Source organism: Anabrus simplex, chromosome X, assembly GCF_040414725.1.
Source record: "Anabrus simplex isolate iqAnaSimp1 chromosome X, ASM4041472v1, whole genome shotgun sequence".
NCBI classification, from domain to species: domain Eukaryota; kingdom Metazoa; phylum Arthropoda; class Insecta; order Orthoptera; family Tettigoniidae; genus Anabrus; species Anabrus simplex.
In genome coordinates, this window is record NC_090279.1 from 221,629,038 (window position 1) to 221,644,383 (window position 15,346).

A 15,346-nucleotide genomic window follows, 5' to 3' on the forward strand; every position below is an offset into this window, starting at 1 on the left:
GGGATGACATAAAATTGTTAGTGTTGAACTGTAGAAGTATTGTAAGGAAAGGAATAGAATTAAGTAATTTAATAGATATATATTCACCAGATATTGTAATAGGAGTTGAATCATGGCTGAGAAATGATATAATGGATGCAGAAATTTTCTCACGGCACTGGAGTGTGTATCGTAGAGATAGGATAGGAAGGGTGGGAGGCGGAGTGTTCATTCTGGTGAAAGAAGAATTTGTAAGCTACGAAAAAGATAAAGATGAGACACATGAAATTCTAGGTGTAAGGCTCATTTCTAAAGATAATAGGCAACTTGATATATTTGGAGTGTACAGATCGGGAAAGGGTAGCACTGACGCGGATTCAGAATTATTTGATAGGATAGTCAGCTATGTGGGAAACGACATGGAAAGAAATGTGATTGTAGCGGGAGATCTGAATTTGCCAGATGTCAATTGGGAAGGAAATGCGAACGACAGAAAGCATGACCAACAAATGGCAAATAAGTTAATATGGGAAGGACAGCTGATTCAGAAAGTGATGGAACCAACCAGAGGGAAAAATATCCTGGATGTCGTGCTGATAAAACCAGATGAGCTCTATAGGGAAACTGAAGTAATAGATGGTATTAGTGATCATGAAGCTGTTTTTGTGGTAGTTAAAAATAAATGTGATAGAAAGGAAGGTCTTAAAAGTAGGACTGTTAGGCAGTACCACATGGCTGATAAAGCAGGCATGAGGCAGTTTCTAAAAAGTAGCTATGATCTGTGGAAAACGGTAAATATAAATGTAAACAGACTCTGGGATGGGTTTAAAGAAATTGTTGAGGAATGCGAAAACAGGTTTGTACCATTAAGGGTGGTAAGGAATGGTAAAGACCCACCTTATTATAATAGAGAAATAAAGAGACTAAGAAGGAGGTGTAGACTGGAAAGAAATAGAGTTAGAAATGGCTGTGGAAGTAAGGAGAAATTGAAGGAACTTACTAGAAAATTGAATCTAGCAAAGAAGGCAGCTAAGGATAATATGATGGCAAGCATAATTGGCAGTCATACAAATTTTAGTGAAAAATGGAAGGGTATGTATAGGTATTTTAAGGCAGAAACAGGTTCCAAGAAGGACATTCCAGGAATAATTAATGAACAAGGGGAGTGTGTATGTGAGGAACTTCAAAAGGCAGAAGTATTCAGTCAGCAGTATGTAAAGATTGTTGGTTACAAGGATAATGTCGAGATAGAGGAGGAGACTAAGGCCAAAGAAGTAATAAAATTTACATATGATAACAATGACATTTACAATAAGATACAAAAGTTAAAAACTAGAAAAGCGACTGGAATTGATCAGATTTCTGGGGATATACTAAAGACAATGGGTTGGGATATAGTACCATATCTGAAGTACTTATTTGATTATTGTTTGGTCAGAGGAGCTATACCAGATGAATGGAGAGTTGCTATAGTTGCCCCTGTGTATAAAGGAAAGGGTGATAGACATAAAGCTGAAAATTACAGGCCAGTAAGTTTGACATGCATTGTATGTAAGCTTTGGGAAGGCATTCTTTCTGATTATATTAGACATGTTTGTGAAATTAATAACTGGTTCGATAGAAGGCAATTCGGTTTTAGGAAAGGTTATTCCACTGAAGCTCAACTTGTAGGATTCCAGCAAGATATAGCAGATATCTTGGATTCAGGAGGTCAAATGGACTGTATCGCGATTGACCTGTCTAAAACATTTGATAGGGTGGATCATGGGAGACTACTGGCAAAAATGAGTGCAATTGGACTAGACAAAAGAGTGACTGAATGGGTTGCTATATTTCTAGAAAATAGATCTCAGAGAATTAGAGTAGGTGAAGCTTTATCTGACCCTGTAATAATTAAGAGGGGAATTCCTCAAGGCAGTATTATCGGACCTTTATGTTTTCTTATATATATAAATGATATGAGTAAAGGAGTGGAATCGGAGGTAAGGCTTTTTGCGGATGATGTTATTCTCTATAGAGTGATAAATAAGTTACAAGATTGTGAGCAACTGCAATGTGACCTCGAAAATGTTGTGAGATGGACAGCAGGCAATGGTATGTTGATAAACGGGGTTAAAAGTCAGGTTGTGAGTTTTACAAGTAGGAAAAGTCCTCTCAGTTTTAATTACTGCATTGATGGGGTGAAAGTTCCTTTTGGGGATCATTGTAAGTATCTAGGTGTTAATATAAGGAAAGATCTTCATTGGGGTAATCACATAAATGGGATTGTAAATAAAGGGTACAGATCTCTGCACATGGTTATGAGGGTGTTTAGGGGTTGTAGTAAGGATGTAAAGGAGAGGGCATATAAGTCTCTGGTAAGACCCCAACTAGAGTATGGTTCCAGTGTATGGGACCCTCACCAGGATTACCTGATTCAAGAACTGGAAAAAATCCAAAGAAAAGCAGCTCGATTTGTTCTGGGCGATTTCCGACAAAAGAGTAGCGTTACAAAAATGTTGCAATGTTTGGGTTGGGAAGAATTGAGAGAAAGAAGAAGAGCTGCTCGACTAAGTGGTATGTTCCGGGCTGTCAGCGGAGAGATGGCGTGGAATGACATTAGTAGACGAATAAGTTTGAATGGCGTTTATAAAAGTAGGAAAGATCACAATATGAAGATAAAGTTGGAATTCAAGAGGACAAACTGGGGCAAATATTCATTTATAGGAAGGGGAGTTAGGGATTGGAATAACTTACCAAGAGAGATGTTCAATAAATTTCCAATTTCTTTGAAATCATTTAGGAAAAGGCTAGGAAAACAACAAATAGGGAATCTGCCACCTGGGCGACTGCCCTAAATGCAGATCAGTATTGATTGATTGATTGATTGATTGATTGATTGAGCCCTGAAAACACAATGCTTGGGCAATCAGCTCAGTTTTACCCCAAACACAAGTTTCAACAGAGGGGCAGAAAACCCCATTCATGCCTAGGAGCCCTAGCTCCAAATTACACTGAAAAGCCTCCACGAGGCATACAACACTCAATTTACAAAAGGAGCCACTCGCTCTCAACTTTAAGCCTCTCAAAGGCCACACCGAACTCCACCTTCAAGTTGTCCTCACTGGACATAGACACAGGGGTAAAATACCCAACCTACTGACGTCTATTAAATGAAAAGGGGTAATTACATGACCTCTAAAATAACAATTTGAGAGGAGGCGATCTGCACTCCTAATACACTTGTTTTTAAAACCAAATCCGGCTCTAGGCCACTAATGCAAGGGCTAATCCCATACTACAGAGGTGACTTTAGAAAAGAACAATTTGTTTTACGTTAACGAAGAATAGGTTGAGAAAATAAGTTCACCTCAAAACAATATGATTGGGAGCTCGAGAGGGTTAAGCACTCTCTATCCCGATATGCAGTTTAAAAGATAGGATAGATACCAGTTTCTTTACATTTTACGGAAGGTTACATAATGGAAAAACTTCGGACCCGCCCCGAGAGTTAAACTGCTGAGCTAGCAAAGAAAGAAGTTATTAATTGGCCATTACCTTGTTGTTGACCGCTGCCGAAGAAAGAGGCGCTTCCCGCCCCCTGCTATGTACTTTACACACAGAAAGATGGAACAGAAGTGGCGCAGAGACCCTAAAATCAGCAGTTTATATACTCTCGCGGAAGGTTCTAGGTGTTAGGGGAATGAAAACACCCTCCCACAAACTTTTTATTGGGTAGGATACAGCAACATATTCAAGTTGGGGGAAGATACCTATGATTGGTCAGAAATTAATAACGGAAATTCGGGATTGGTTAAATGCAAAACAAGGGGAAAGAGAGGGGTATACAGCCAACTTAAACAATAACAGAAAGGAATTTAACAAAGAACAAACTTTTGAAATAAAATTTTCTCCAAGGAACAGTTATTTTTCTTCGCACTAGGGTGCACTATTGTAGTTCTTCAGTAGTGTCCTCTAGAAGAGAAAGTTCACACTTCTTACTTCAAGCAAAACAAAAACACATAAAAAATGACACAGTTCTAAAACTCCGAAATTTACAGGTAGTGACATCTTCTGTGAAAGTAGAAAATTAATACCGTCAATAAAGTTCAGACTTCCTCCAGCAGAGGAGTTTCAACTGGCGCACATTTTAAATTAGCGGCGTGGAGGTGTACCGCCCGGTACAATTATTATTATTATTATTATTATTATTATTATTATTATTATTATTATTATTATTATTATTATTATTATTATTACGGCACTGAGTGCTGGCCAGCTACAAAAGAGGTTGCAACGTCGACTAAGTGTCATGGACACGAAGGTCCTTAGGTAGACCAGACTGGATCATATTTCGAACGACGCTATTAGGAAACGTTCTGGCGTTGCACTGATTCAGAAGAAAATGCGCTGGTCTGGGCATGTGTTGCCTGCAGAAGAAGTGGCTGGGAGAAGACAGGGATGGGCCCGAGACCGACAGCGGACCCTGCCACCAGCTGGGACAAACGCTATATTATTTCAGTGCAGTATAGATACAAAGCTAAATGCGAGCCACTGGAGACCACGGGTATCCCTCAACAACCTCCGAAAGTTCGAGAGTGGATGTGATATTCAGTGCTGAGCCTACCATTTTGTAGCTACGTCTTTATCAATGCCAGTTAGAAAAATATCGTTTTGCGGAAGTAACAGGAATAATTCGGTTTACCAATTTTAATTGGTTTTTCTTGGCGCAAGTCTCTTTGAGAGAGCGTGTCGCGAGGCGACCCATTTTACAACACGAGCATGCCACCTTTCCCGTGCAGAGTGGGATTCAAATAAAATTAAGTATTAATTCTTTTGTGAGAAAGTATGCGGGCCCCTTGCAAGGCCACTGCATTTTCTGATACTTTTCTAGTATCTGCCCTTGCTATGCACGCTTCTGTCCAAGTCATAGATGTGTCAAGATAAGGGCGCTTATAATTGAGTTATAATCTCTACTGCAAGGTTTGTGTTATCTTCATCTCCGCAGTACTTATCATAATTTCCATGCTTAACACAAATGGCTTATTAATACAGTATCTAATCCTGTCCTCTGTACTTGGTCTATGGATTACTAGGATCATCGCTGCATGACAAAATGATTCTCAACAGCAAGTCGGTACTTAATATTTAGCATGACCAAGATGTCATACAAGATGCTAGCATTCCGCAGAAGTAGACTGTTGTGCCTGTTTACAACTACCACACCTCCTGTCTTACCTACGCTTCTCTTACTCTTCATGGGACAGTCCATTATTCTCCTCCATTCGCTTCACATAACCCCACCATCGAAGCTGATTTATTGATACAGTTTCATCCCTAACTTGGCCACTGTCCTGCAGCAAACATTCAAGCTACATTCATATCTATTACTTCTAACCTGCGAATAAGATATGCTGAGTCCAGCCAACTTCACTCCTGTCTGAAAGCAGCCGGGACCGTTCATTGCTGCACCTTCAAGTAAACGTGAAATAACCGAGCTACAATTTACTTTTTTAACAAATAGATGTGACATGGCATGTGAATGTGTGTGCTGGATCAGCTGTCGTTCACGAAGCGTATAACACTCACTGGGGCCCAATTGTCAACGTAAATGCCTTTGATTGTCTGTAATAACTGTGGTATGTTGTCTGAATATGAAGAGTAGAGTGTTCGCACAAACACAAATAACTAGTCCCAGAGCCAGAGCGATTAAAATCTCCGATCCGGCCAGCAATCGAACCGAGGAAGGCTTCAGCGCTCACCATTCACCAAGGAGTCGGACATAATTGTCTGTTACTTGGAGCAATATTTCTGAGTTACACCTCCAGGGTCGGCTTTTCCCTCCGGCTCTACCATCTCAAGAGCACAGACTCTGGGTCGGGGAAACAACTGAGGAGGATTACCAGTGCCTCGTATGCTGAACAAGGACCTTGGGGGGGGGGGGATAGGCCTTAAGTTAGATACCATCCCGGCATTTCCTTGGAGAAGTGGGAAACGACGGAAAACCACTTCGACGATGGCTGAGGTGGGACTGAGTTGACCTCCCGAGGCTGAGTAGACCCCGTTCCAGGCCTCGTACCACTGGCAGAGCCGGGTACGCGGGTGGCAACTAATCACACTAACCACTACACCACAGAGGCGAACGAGTTACTTTGCGGATAGTGAAAATCAGGACCTGACAAGTGAACCCCTTTCCAAAGTAACGGAGTTCCTGTTGTCTTGCTGATAGATCAGAAGGTACCTTACTCCATCAAGCCTACACATCATCGCCGTTTGTATGGGTCCAAAGCCGCCGCAAACATAACAAGTGAGTCTTCCGGTTAGCCGCAGGACGAGAAGATGGTCTTGTTGAATCTTTACAGCATTATCAACGCGTTTCTTCGTATTGGCGTATCATGGAGTAAACAAAAGAAGAGCTGACATGTCCGCGGCGACAGTATATTCCACGAAAGGAAACAGTGTTTACCCGCGAAGACCTTCCACTGTGCTAACGCGACGGATAAACACTGACGTGGATACAACACGTCATACATTGCATTAGGTTTTTGGATTGTGGATCTATCTGGATTTAGCGTTAACGCTATGTTTTAATACGAGTTTCCACTGTCTTTGTCTGGCCCCTTACGCACGGTTGCGTCAACGAAGACAGCAGATGTTTTTCTCATAATACGTATGTTGGCCGACACGGTAGCACACTAGATTGTGTGCCAAAAACCTGGATTAAATTCCACATCTCTCCGCAGTGAGGGCATATCACGTTGTTCGTTCGTCCGTGGTGCTATTGGACATGGGCCGGCACCGATTTCACCCTCTCGTTCATTTCATCTCATGAGGTTGACGTCGGGAAGGGCATCTGGCCGTAAAAACGTGTACGCGTAGAGAAACGGGAGAAGTGTTGGGAATATTTCAGTCACCCCGATATAAGTCATTTCTCAGGGGAAGCATATTTTTGTTTTTAAACAAACCATTCTGCGTTCTATGAAACAGCTTTTTAAATAATAGATTTGTTAGCGAGTAGTTCTCCAGCACAACTGACTTATCTCGTCGGGCTTACCAATAATCATTTTACAACTGACTCCATAATCAACCACCAACTTATTTTTCTACCGTAATCTCTTTGCCTTTTTTGATCGTCTTTTTTTTTTAAAGTTTAATCTCCGTGTCGCCGCAGAGCCGCTACAACAATATTCAGAATGTTAACAAGATAACTTATCTGGGTCTTACCGCGGACTGTTTTCTATTCTTGAATAATCTCGAACTAAAATTTGGCTCTTTCTTCAATATCATGCCGAAATTAGTAAGGATAGAGAGCATTAACCTTAGTAGGTTCTTGGAAAAGTTGAAAAAAGGAAAAAGTTGACTGATCTGGCTGGACGTAGATGTGACATGGCATGTGAATAATGTATCGTTCACGAAGCATATAGCACAACTGCTATCAAAGCCATATTTGCAGTTAAGAATTAAGAAAAATTATCACTTGATTGAGCCTTAGGTTTATTTCACTTGAACATTGCCCGGACAGCTTGCTACGCACTCTCGCAAACTTCAGGACAATGGGGATACCTACGTAGAGCCTTTACACTATCACGAACAGCTAGGTCAAGACTAGTCTATCCCCCTGTGGGTGGGGGCGGTCCCCTGCCTGTCGTAAGAGCCAACTGAAAGGGGCCCCAGGGACTCTGAACTTAGGAGCGTGGGTTGGCGACCTCGGGGCCCTTAGCTGATTCCTCGCATTCCTTCCACTTACTTGTGCCAGGCTCCTCACTTTCCCCATCTCTCTTGGTCAACTCCTGTTCTGTTCCGACCACGACGCTATTAGGTTTGCGAGAGCTAGGGAGTCTTTCATTTTTCACGCCCTTCGTGGCTCTTGTCTTTCTTTGGCCGATACCTTCATTTCTCGAAGTGTCAGACCCCTTCCATTTGTTTTCTCTGATTAGTGTTATATAGAGGATGGTTGCCCAGTTGTACTTCCTCTTAAAACAATAATCATCACCACCACCAACACCACCACCCGACGATTTATTTGCATGATGGTTCTTTTCCATCTGGTGCGAACATGAACAGGTTCCTCGGCAGAGACTTGCCTAGTTGCCGGAACTTCCGAGCAAGAAAGGTACTTAATAAAACAGGCGGGGTGTTCCCATCCTCCAATCCACGAACCTACTACGCTGGCGTAGCAGGGGGAGAGGTGATACTCGCACGTGGCGCGTCCCAGGTGGCGGATAGGGGGGTCCTAACCGGCTTGCCGGCAGACTTGAAGGAAATAAAATACCTCTCGCGCACCAAACACACCCCCTGCGGGTGGGGGACGTGCATGTAGAATATACCCGCAGTATCCCTGCCTGTCGTAAGGGGCGACCAAGGGAACCATGAAACTACTTGTGATTAGTACCACCACGCGGAGAGCATCATGGGTCGCCTTTCCTTGCGAGTAGTACCACTCTGTTAGGTACTCAATAGTTTTGTGATTCGTAGCACTCAAGCGGGGTTCAGTGTGGTTTTCCAGTACCCGTGAGTCGTACCCATGTGAGCAACACCGCGGGTCTGGGCGTAGCCTGTGATTAGTACCCACTATGTAAGGAACACCACGGGAATGCCGGCGCCCGTGATTAGTGCACCTAGGTGAGTGGCGCCATTGTGTGAGAAACACCATAGGTGTGCGTTACCTTAACGACGTACAATACTTGTGAGTAGTACCTTAATGTTTGGAACACCGTGAGTTTACGCTACCTTTGATTAGTACCGCAGCTTGAGAAATATCATGATTCTACTTTACTCACGGCATGTACCATACTGAGGGGCTTTAGACCTGATTTTTGGACCCCTTTAGACATCAAGCATAATCGATTCAGGACTGTGCTTTATAAGTGGTCCCTTGGTCAGTAATACTATTATTTATGACCGTTTTTGAGTCGGATCCACTGTTTTTTTGTTTGTTTCTTGTTTTTTTTGTTCATATCCATCCATTCATTTTTCATGACATTTTTATTTATTTTGATCAGTGGATTTTTTGGACTTTTTGTTGTCATTTCATTTCGTACCATTAGGGGCCGATGACCTCGATGTTAGGCCCCTCTAAACAACAAGCATCATCATCATCATCCATCCTCCTATACACAGTCACGGTCATGAAACTCCGAGCAAGAAAGGTACTTCATAAAACAGGCGGGGTGTTCCTATGCCGTTCGTAGTCACATTGTTTTGCCTGCCCTTTTCAATGGTGTTATGAACATTTAATAAGAAGCGCGTTTTGGTATGCCACAGTTCGTATCAAAATTCATCCATTCTGACGTCATCATGCTGTCTGTTTGGTAAAAATATATCTACATATGCGCTTATTTTAATTCTTACATTCTTGATGTAAAGCTTGGTTTGTGTCATAGAAGGGTCTGGCAGTTTTAATCACTCTTTCTAGTGTAGTTAGGTGCTCTCTTTGTACGTAGACTTTTAGCACCATGTAACTTATTAGGAACGCCCTTCCATCTGTGGCGGAGATCAAAGAGTATCTAGCAGGGAAGATTGACATGTAGTAATCAAACATGGCTGCACGCAATGAAAATCACTTAGCGAGGTGCAGTTATTGGAGTGATCATTTAATTGTTTGATTTTATGTAGCGAAAGTTGGCTGAACGTAGACACCTATCATCGGGAGAGAATAGAAAACAAAAAAATGAAGAAAAGCGGTCGAGTAGAATGGACGGACGGATTTGCCAAAACTCTATATAACTTAGTTGATTATTTCTCCTGCTGTTGATACTGTCTCCAACATCCCTACTACTCACAAGATCCTCCAGTTACAAAAACATGCGGTTGCGATACACGCTGGAGGGCCTTGCAAGGGCCACACGAAATTATTTATCGGATCAATTAGAAGTATTGTGAGCAGAAACAGGCGCGACGACAGGAGGATACTCGTGCTACCTAGCAACAGCATATCACAGCGTGCACGGTTGCTAGGTGACATCGCGTCACTCGTTCAATGAAAGACATAATCATTAATTGAATAACATTTAACAATTCTTTACACTGATATTATGTAATTATATTGCTAAGTTCATACGCGGTTTTTAAGACTTGTTCCGCGCGGTGTTAATAAGTGTGATTTACACGACGTAACCATGTCACAACTTGCGTTCTGTCCCTGACTTGGGAAAACAGTTAGCCAAGGATCGCCTATTAGCTACAACGTATTTTCAAGAAGCTCTTCCTCTTTAGATGGGGTGCTCGGTGATCTTTAGACGAGCAGATGAAGTAATTGCGCTCCCCTCCACCGCGCAGTGCGAGCCCCACCACCAGCCCCTGGCATCACCCGGCTGCTCCCGGCGTGCTCAGCCACAATTCGCTCCCAACCTCGCCGGCGACAACACCATCTTCTACAGCAACATGGCAGACGTGGTCCTCAACCAGAAGTACAAGCTGCAATCCAGCGACAACTTCGACGAGCTCATGAAGGCTTTGGGTGAGTTATTTCGTGCATGCGCAGTACCCTCTTTTATGTGCTCAGAAATAAGAAACAAATTACATATCATAATATAGTGCAGCAGTCTGTGTTATTAGAACACGTGTGTGCTCCTTCTTTGCTATGGGGCGCAGACAAGTGTTATGGGCTGCCAAGCGACTCCGGGTTACACGGTATTGTATGGTGGTGGTGATTATTGTTTATGAGAGGGCTCCACCTCACTACTTGATACGAGAAGTGCAAACGAAATGAGCACGATTTGTTGCAAACTTTTGGCTGGGAAGACGAGATGCTCGACTGAGTTGAGATATGAAGATAGAGTCAGGGACTGGAATAAATAATCACGGGAAATGTTCGATAAATGTGCAAGTTCGTTGAAAATATAAAGCCAGGTAAACAGTTGATAGGGCATGTGACATTGGTTTAACAGGAAGTGCAACTATTAAACAATAATCCGACGGAAAAAATGGAACGATTCCGACAGTTCGAAAAAATGAAGGTATCGGTCAAAGAAAGACAAGGGCCACCAACCGAACGCGTGAAAATGAAGGCTTCCAGTAGTCTAATACCGTTGGGGTCGGAGAAGAAGAAGCGTTGACCAAGGGAGGTCCCATAGCAGGAGCCTGGCACAAGTAAATGTAACCAATGGGAGGACTCCGTGGTCGTCAACTCACGCTCCCAAGTGCAGAGCTCCTGGGACCCTTTTAGTCATCCCTGTGGCGATACCGTGGGTGTTAATCCACCTTCCGCAGCTACAGTGTGGTCGGTCCTATTCTTAGCTTTGTGCACCGGGGCCGCTATCTCATCGACAATAGCTCGTAGATTGTAATCACCTTGTCATCGGTACAACATGTAACGAAATGTAATGATAATTAAAACTGTAAAATTTATCCACTGACTGGAATTTAAAATAATCAGTGGGTCGAATTCGCAACGCCTTATTTTCTTATAAAACAGACTGAAACAGAATAAGGCGTTGCCTTCGAAGTAACGTATATATCACTCAAATTAAAAGTTAAAGTAGCACATTAAAGAGAAACTAAAACAGAGTCAGTGGAATGAAACGTAGTTAACAATAAAAATTAAAAATGAATAGCAAATACACGCTGACTGCTCGTCATCACGATTGTCGTAAATCTTGGCTTCTTTTCCTCCCTTTATTCGTACAAGTTATGTTCTATCGTAGATGACAAGTTGGAAAGAGAGGCAGATTCTCAAACGGAATTTACCAAGAACGGGCTCCCACTGAGGATTGGCGATGACTGTAGGGCACTCCCTGTTTTGTCACTCGAATGCTGATATTAATCTCATTAGCGGGTGAGCTGGGCAGAGCGAGAGCTGCTGTTCCACACAAGACGATAAGGCACTTCGGTGACTCATGTTCTTTACAAATTACCGAGTAATCTAAAAACAATTTATTTTCGTATCCTTGATAATGAAGGCATATGTCACAATGGTTTATATTTATGTTTAAATACGAAGTTGCGGCAGGGGGACTCCTGGCTATCGTGTTGTCCGCGGAACGTACAGTTTTTCGTCCGGCCGGAACCAGAGCTACTGGACTTTTCGTAAATGTCATATTAATCAAGAATCCAACCAGTTACATTCTTCAGAAGGAAGCTACTACGTAAGTGAGCTATTGCGTCTGTAAAGAGACTTAAATAGCGAATATTGTAAGGGTTATTTTAAGTCGTACGATCCGCTATTGAAAAAAAAAAAATCTTCTTGGGGTTATTGTATGATCCTGACCATCTGAGAGGTTGGGAACGCTGCATGGAGGTAAAATTCTCTGATCTGGTCCGGAATCGAACCCGGAGCCTCCGAGTAAGAGGCAGGCACGCTACCCCTACATCGCGGGGTCTGTTTAATTACGTAGAACCCAAGCATTTGCCTGGAGTGACAATAGAAAAACCTTCCTACAGTGGAATTCGAACCCTCCAACACAATTACGAGACCTAAACTCGCTCGGCCAAGCCCTTTCTTTCTGCAGATAAGGTTAATAGTTATAACTAGGAAAAAAAGACATTATAATATTAGTACTTTTATGCATTATTAAATCGTAGATGTTCTGACCTTCATTATTTGAATCGCTTCATGCAGAAAGCGGCTTCGTCCAAAACAGTTAATTTTGGGGGGAAATATAACAATAACATTTTGAAGCAACATGTCACCCAAATAACACGCACATTTGGTAGGTTTCAGCTCATATCGTGTGCGAACAGTCACAATCAGGTATTTTACAATGATAATCACTAGAGTTTAAAGAAGTACAAAATATACCCTAAAAAGCAGCTAAATATCACATCAAAATGGTGAAATATGAATTGAACAATGTAGGGATCGGTAGCAAGTTTTACCAACATTAAACGTGTCAAATACAGAGCTTCATTCAGTAGCGCAGTTCCCTCTCTGTGTTCCTATCAAAGGAACCATGAGCATGCGTTTTGCTAAAAGTGGGCGTGCAGCATCTCTTTATCTAAAGCTGCCCTATCTTTATAGGCTGGTTTTATGGAGAACAGGCCAGACTGCGTCACTGAGCCCCATTCCGCTGATAAGCCTTCTCTGCACGAAGCTAGAACTACAAACTAACTCTTTGTTTGCGATTGATTTTGTCTCCACATTACAAACTCCCATTCTCGTACAGCGAGCTCGGTGGCTGTCGGCAGCGAGCCCTCAACATGCTTGTCCATGGATTCCCATTTTCACACCTGGCTGTAAGGCCATGGTCGCAGCCCTTTCCTATACCATCGTGGCCATAAGACGTATCTGTGTCGCTGCAATGTAAAGCAGCACCTCACATTTTGCTATTCTCAAAATTCTGCCCATGTCCTTTCCTCTTACATTCTCACATCATCTCATCTGTTTCTCAGTATCTCTACTCTTGCAATTACTTTCTTTGTCAGCAGATTTTTTTCATTTTGAGTCTCATCCAAACAGTGACCCTGTCCGCCTCCGTACCGTAACGATTATCACTATAAGCTGTCGTCGGCTTCGATTGCCGGTACTACAGGAAGGCTGGTATGTGGTTGAAAAGAGTGCACCAGTTTACTTAAGTAGTCTTTCAGCCAGTGATCTTGAGCAAGGCAGCCGCTTGTAACAGTCGATGTTGGCATTAGTACAACATTCCCTGCCTCAGTGTAGTCTCGTGCCACAACGTCCATTAACCAAGTTATATTATGAACTACAACACTGACTATGGAACATAAAGAAACGAAATTTTGGGGATACATAAATATTACACAATAAGGAAGGATTCCGGCGCTAAGGGGGAGAAAGGGAGGGCGGGATTTTTGAAAGAAGTATATCTCAAAAACTTAACAGTATAAAGACCGTAACGGAATTTCATTAAAAAATAAATAAAACACATTTCTTTTGTTTTCGATTTCAGAGACGACTGGTCATCTTAGCCCCAAAAGGCAATACCACAAACGTACTTTACAAAGAGATTCTGGGGAAAATGAAACTCAATTTCTCGGTGAGTTCTTACACTTTAGGGATTTTCAGATAATGGCTTAGTGCAGTACCGAGGAACGATTACTTTTAGAAATCCACGCGAGCAAAGCCGCGGGTAAGAGGAGACCAAGAGGGGCTCCAGGGGCTCTGAACTTTGGAGCATGGGTTGGCGACCACGGGGCCCTTAGCACTTACTCGTGCCTAGCTCCTCACTACCCCTGATCAAGTCTTGTCTTTTCCAACCCCGACGGTATTAGAGCAGCCGAGGCCTAGGAAGTCTCTCATTTTGACGCCCTTCGTGGCTCTTGTCTTCCTCTGGCCGATACCTTCATTTTTCGAAGTGTCGGTCCCCTTCCCTCTGATTAGTGTTATACAGAGGATGGTTGCCTAGTTGTAGTTCCTCTTAAAACAATAATCACCACCACTAGGGAAGGTAGAAGCAGGTCAGGAGAATGTGTGCGTGACAAATACTCTGCGTTCTCCAAGTAGTCTAAACAGGATTGAAGTAACAAACAGGCAATATCTAAACAAATCAGTTAATTCCTATTAATTGTGTGTGTTAATCAATCATGATTGATATTCATTAGGTGGCAGGTCCCAGACTCTCCTTGGACATTTATCGAACATCCCCTTGATAAATTATTCGTGCTATAAAGGAATATTTTCCCCAATTTGTCTTGTTGACTTCCAACTTTATCTTGATATCTTCGCTACTGTAAAAAGCTCCACTCAAGCTTATTCACACCATCCCTCCGAACATACCACTTATCGAACCAGCTCGTCTGCTTACTCTCCTTTGTCCAAAATCAGCCAGAACAAATGGAGCTGCTTTTCTAGTTTTTGTATCAAGTCATCCTCGTGTGGGTCCAATTCTCTACTTCCGCTCACGGCAAAAGTAACCGTGACGACATATGAAGACAGTGCTCTCCATCTCGTAATACTGATGAGGTTTTTTTGTTGAATTGAGTAGCACCCTGCCGGCCTACATACACTGGCTATCAAATCTTCACACCGGACTATAAATATTTAGCTCGTGTCGTGCACTCAATTGCGACGAGGGGCATCTCCCGCTGTCACATGATCATAAACGAGCACTGTAACACTACACTCTGTTATGTCTTGTTGGTGATAGTTCTGTTTTGCAGTTAATGTTTACCCGAGGGAAATAAACAAGATTTTATCATATTAATTCTTTACGTAGTGATCCGTACGCGGCCACTCATTCCTACCACCAGGCTGGGGAGAACACTCATATATCTTGAGAGTAATCTACAAGAGTTTTTTTGTCTGTACATTGCTTAGAATGCTATTTCTCTATCGGTCGTGTCTACAGTAACAAGGAAATGCACTTTTTACTTTTCCGTAATGTCTGCCTGCCTGTCTGTATGTATGTACGCGCATCACGACAAAACGGCTGAAGAGAATTTAATGATAATCGGTATGTGAAGTCGGGGGTAAGCCACTACAATGTACGCT

At 42.6% G+C, this 15,346-nt stretch overlaps 2 protein-coding genes across 2 annotated transcripts in view; both read left to right on the forward strand.

Moving 5' to 3' along the window:
- Nucleotides 1-15,346, forward strand: part of wkd (whacked) — a 569,688-nt gene that overhangs the window by 259,740 nt on the left and 294,602 nt on the right. The gene's annotated exons all lie outside the window — the stretch shown is intronic.
- LOC136886036 (fatty acid-binding protein, muscle) overlaps nucleotides 10,135-15,346 on the forward strand; it is a 64,130-nt gene continuing 58,918 nt past the window's right edge. Inside the window, exon 1 of the mRNA XM_067158749.2 lies at nucleotides 10,135-10,417. Coding sequence (XP_067014850.2) covers nucleotides 10,174-10,417 — 244 coding nt within the window. The 5' untranslated portion in view covers nucleotides 10,135-10,173. The remainder of the gene's footprint in view (nucleotides 10,418-15,346) is intronic.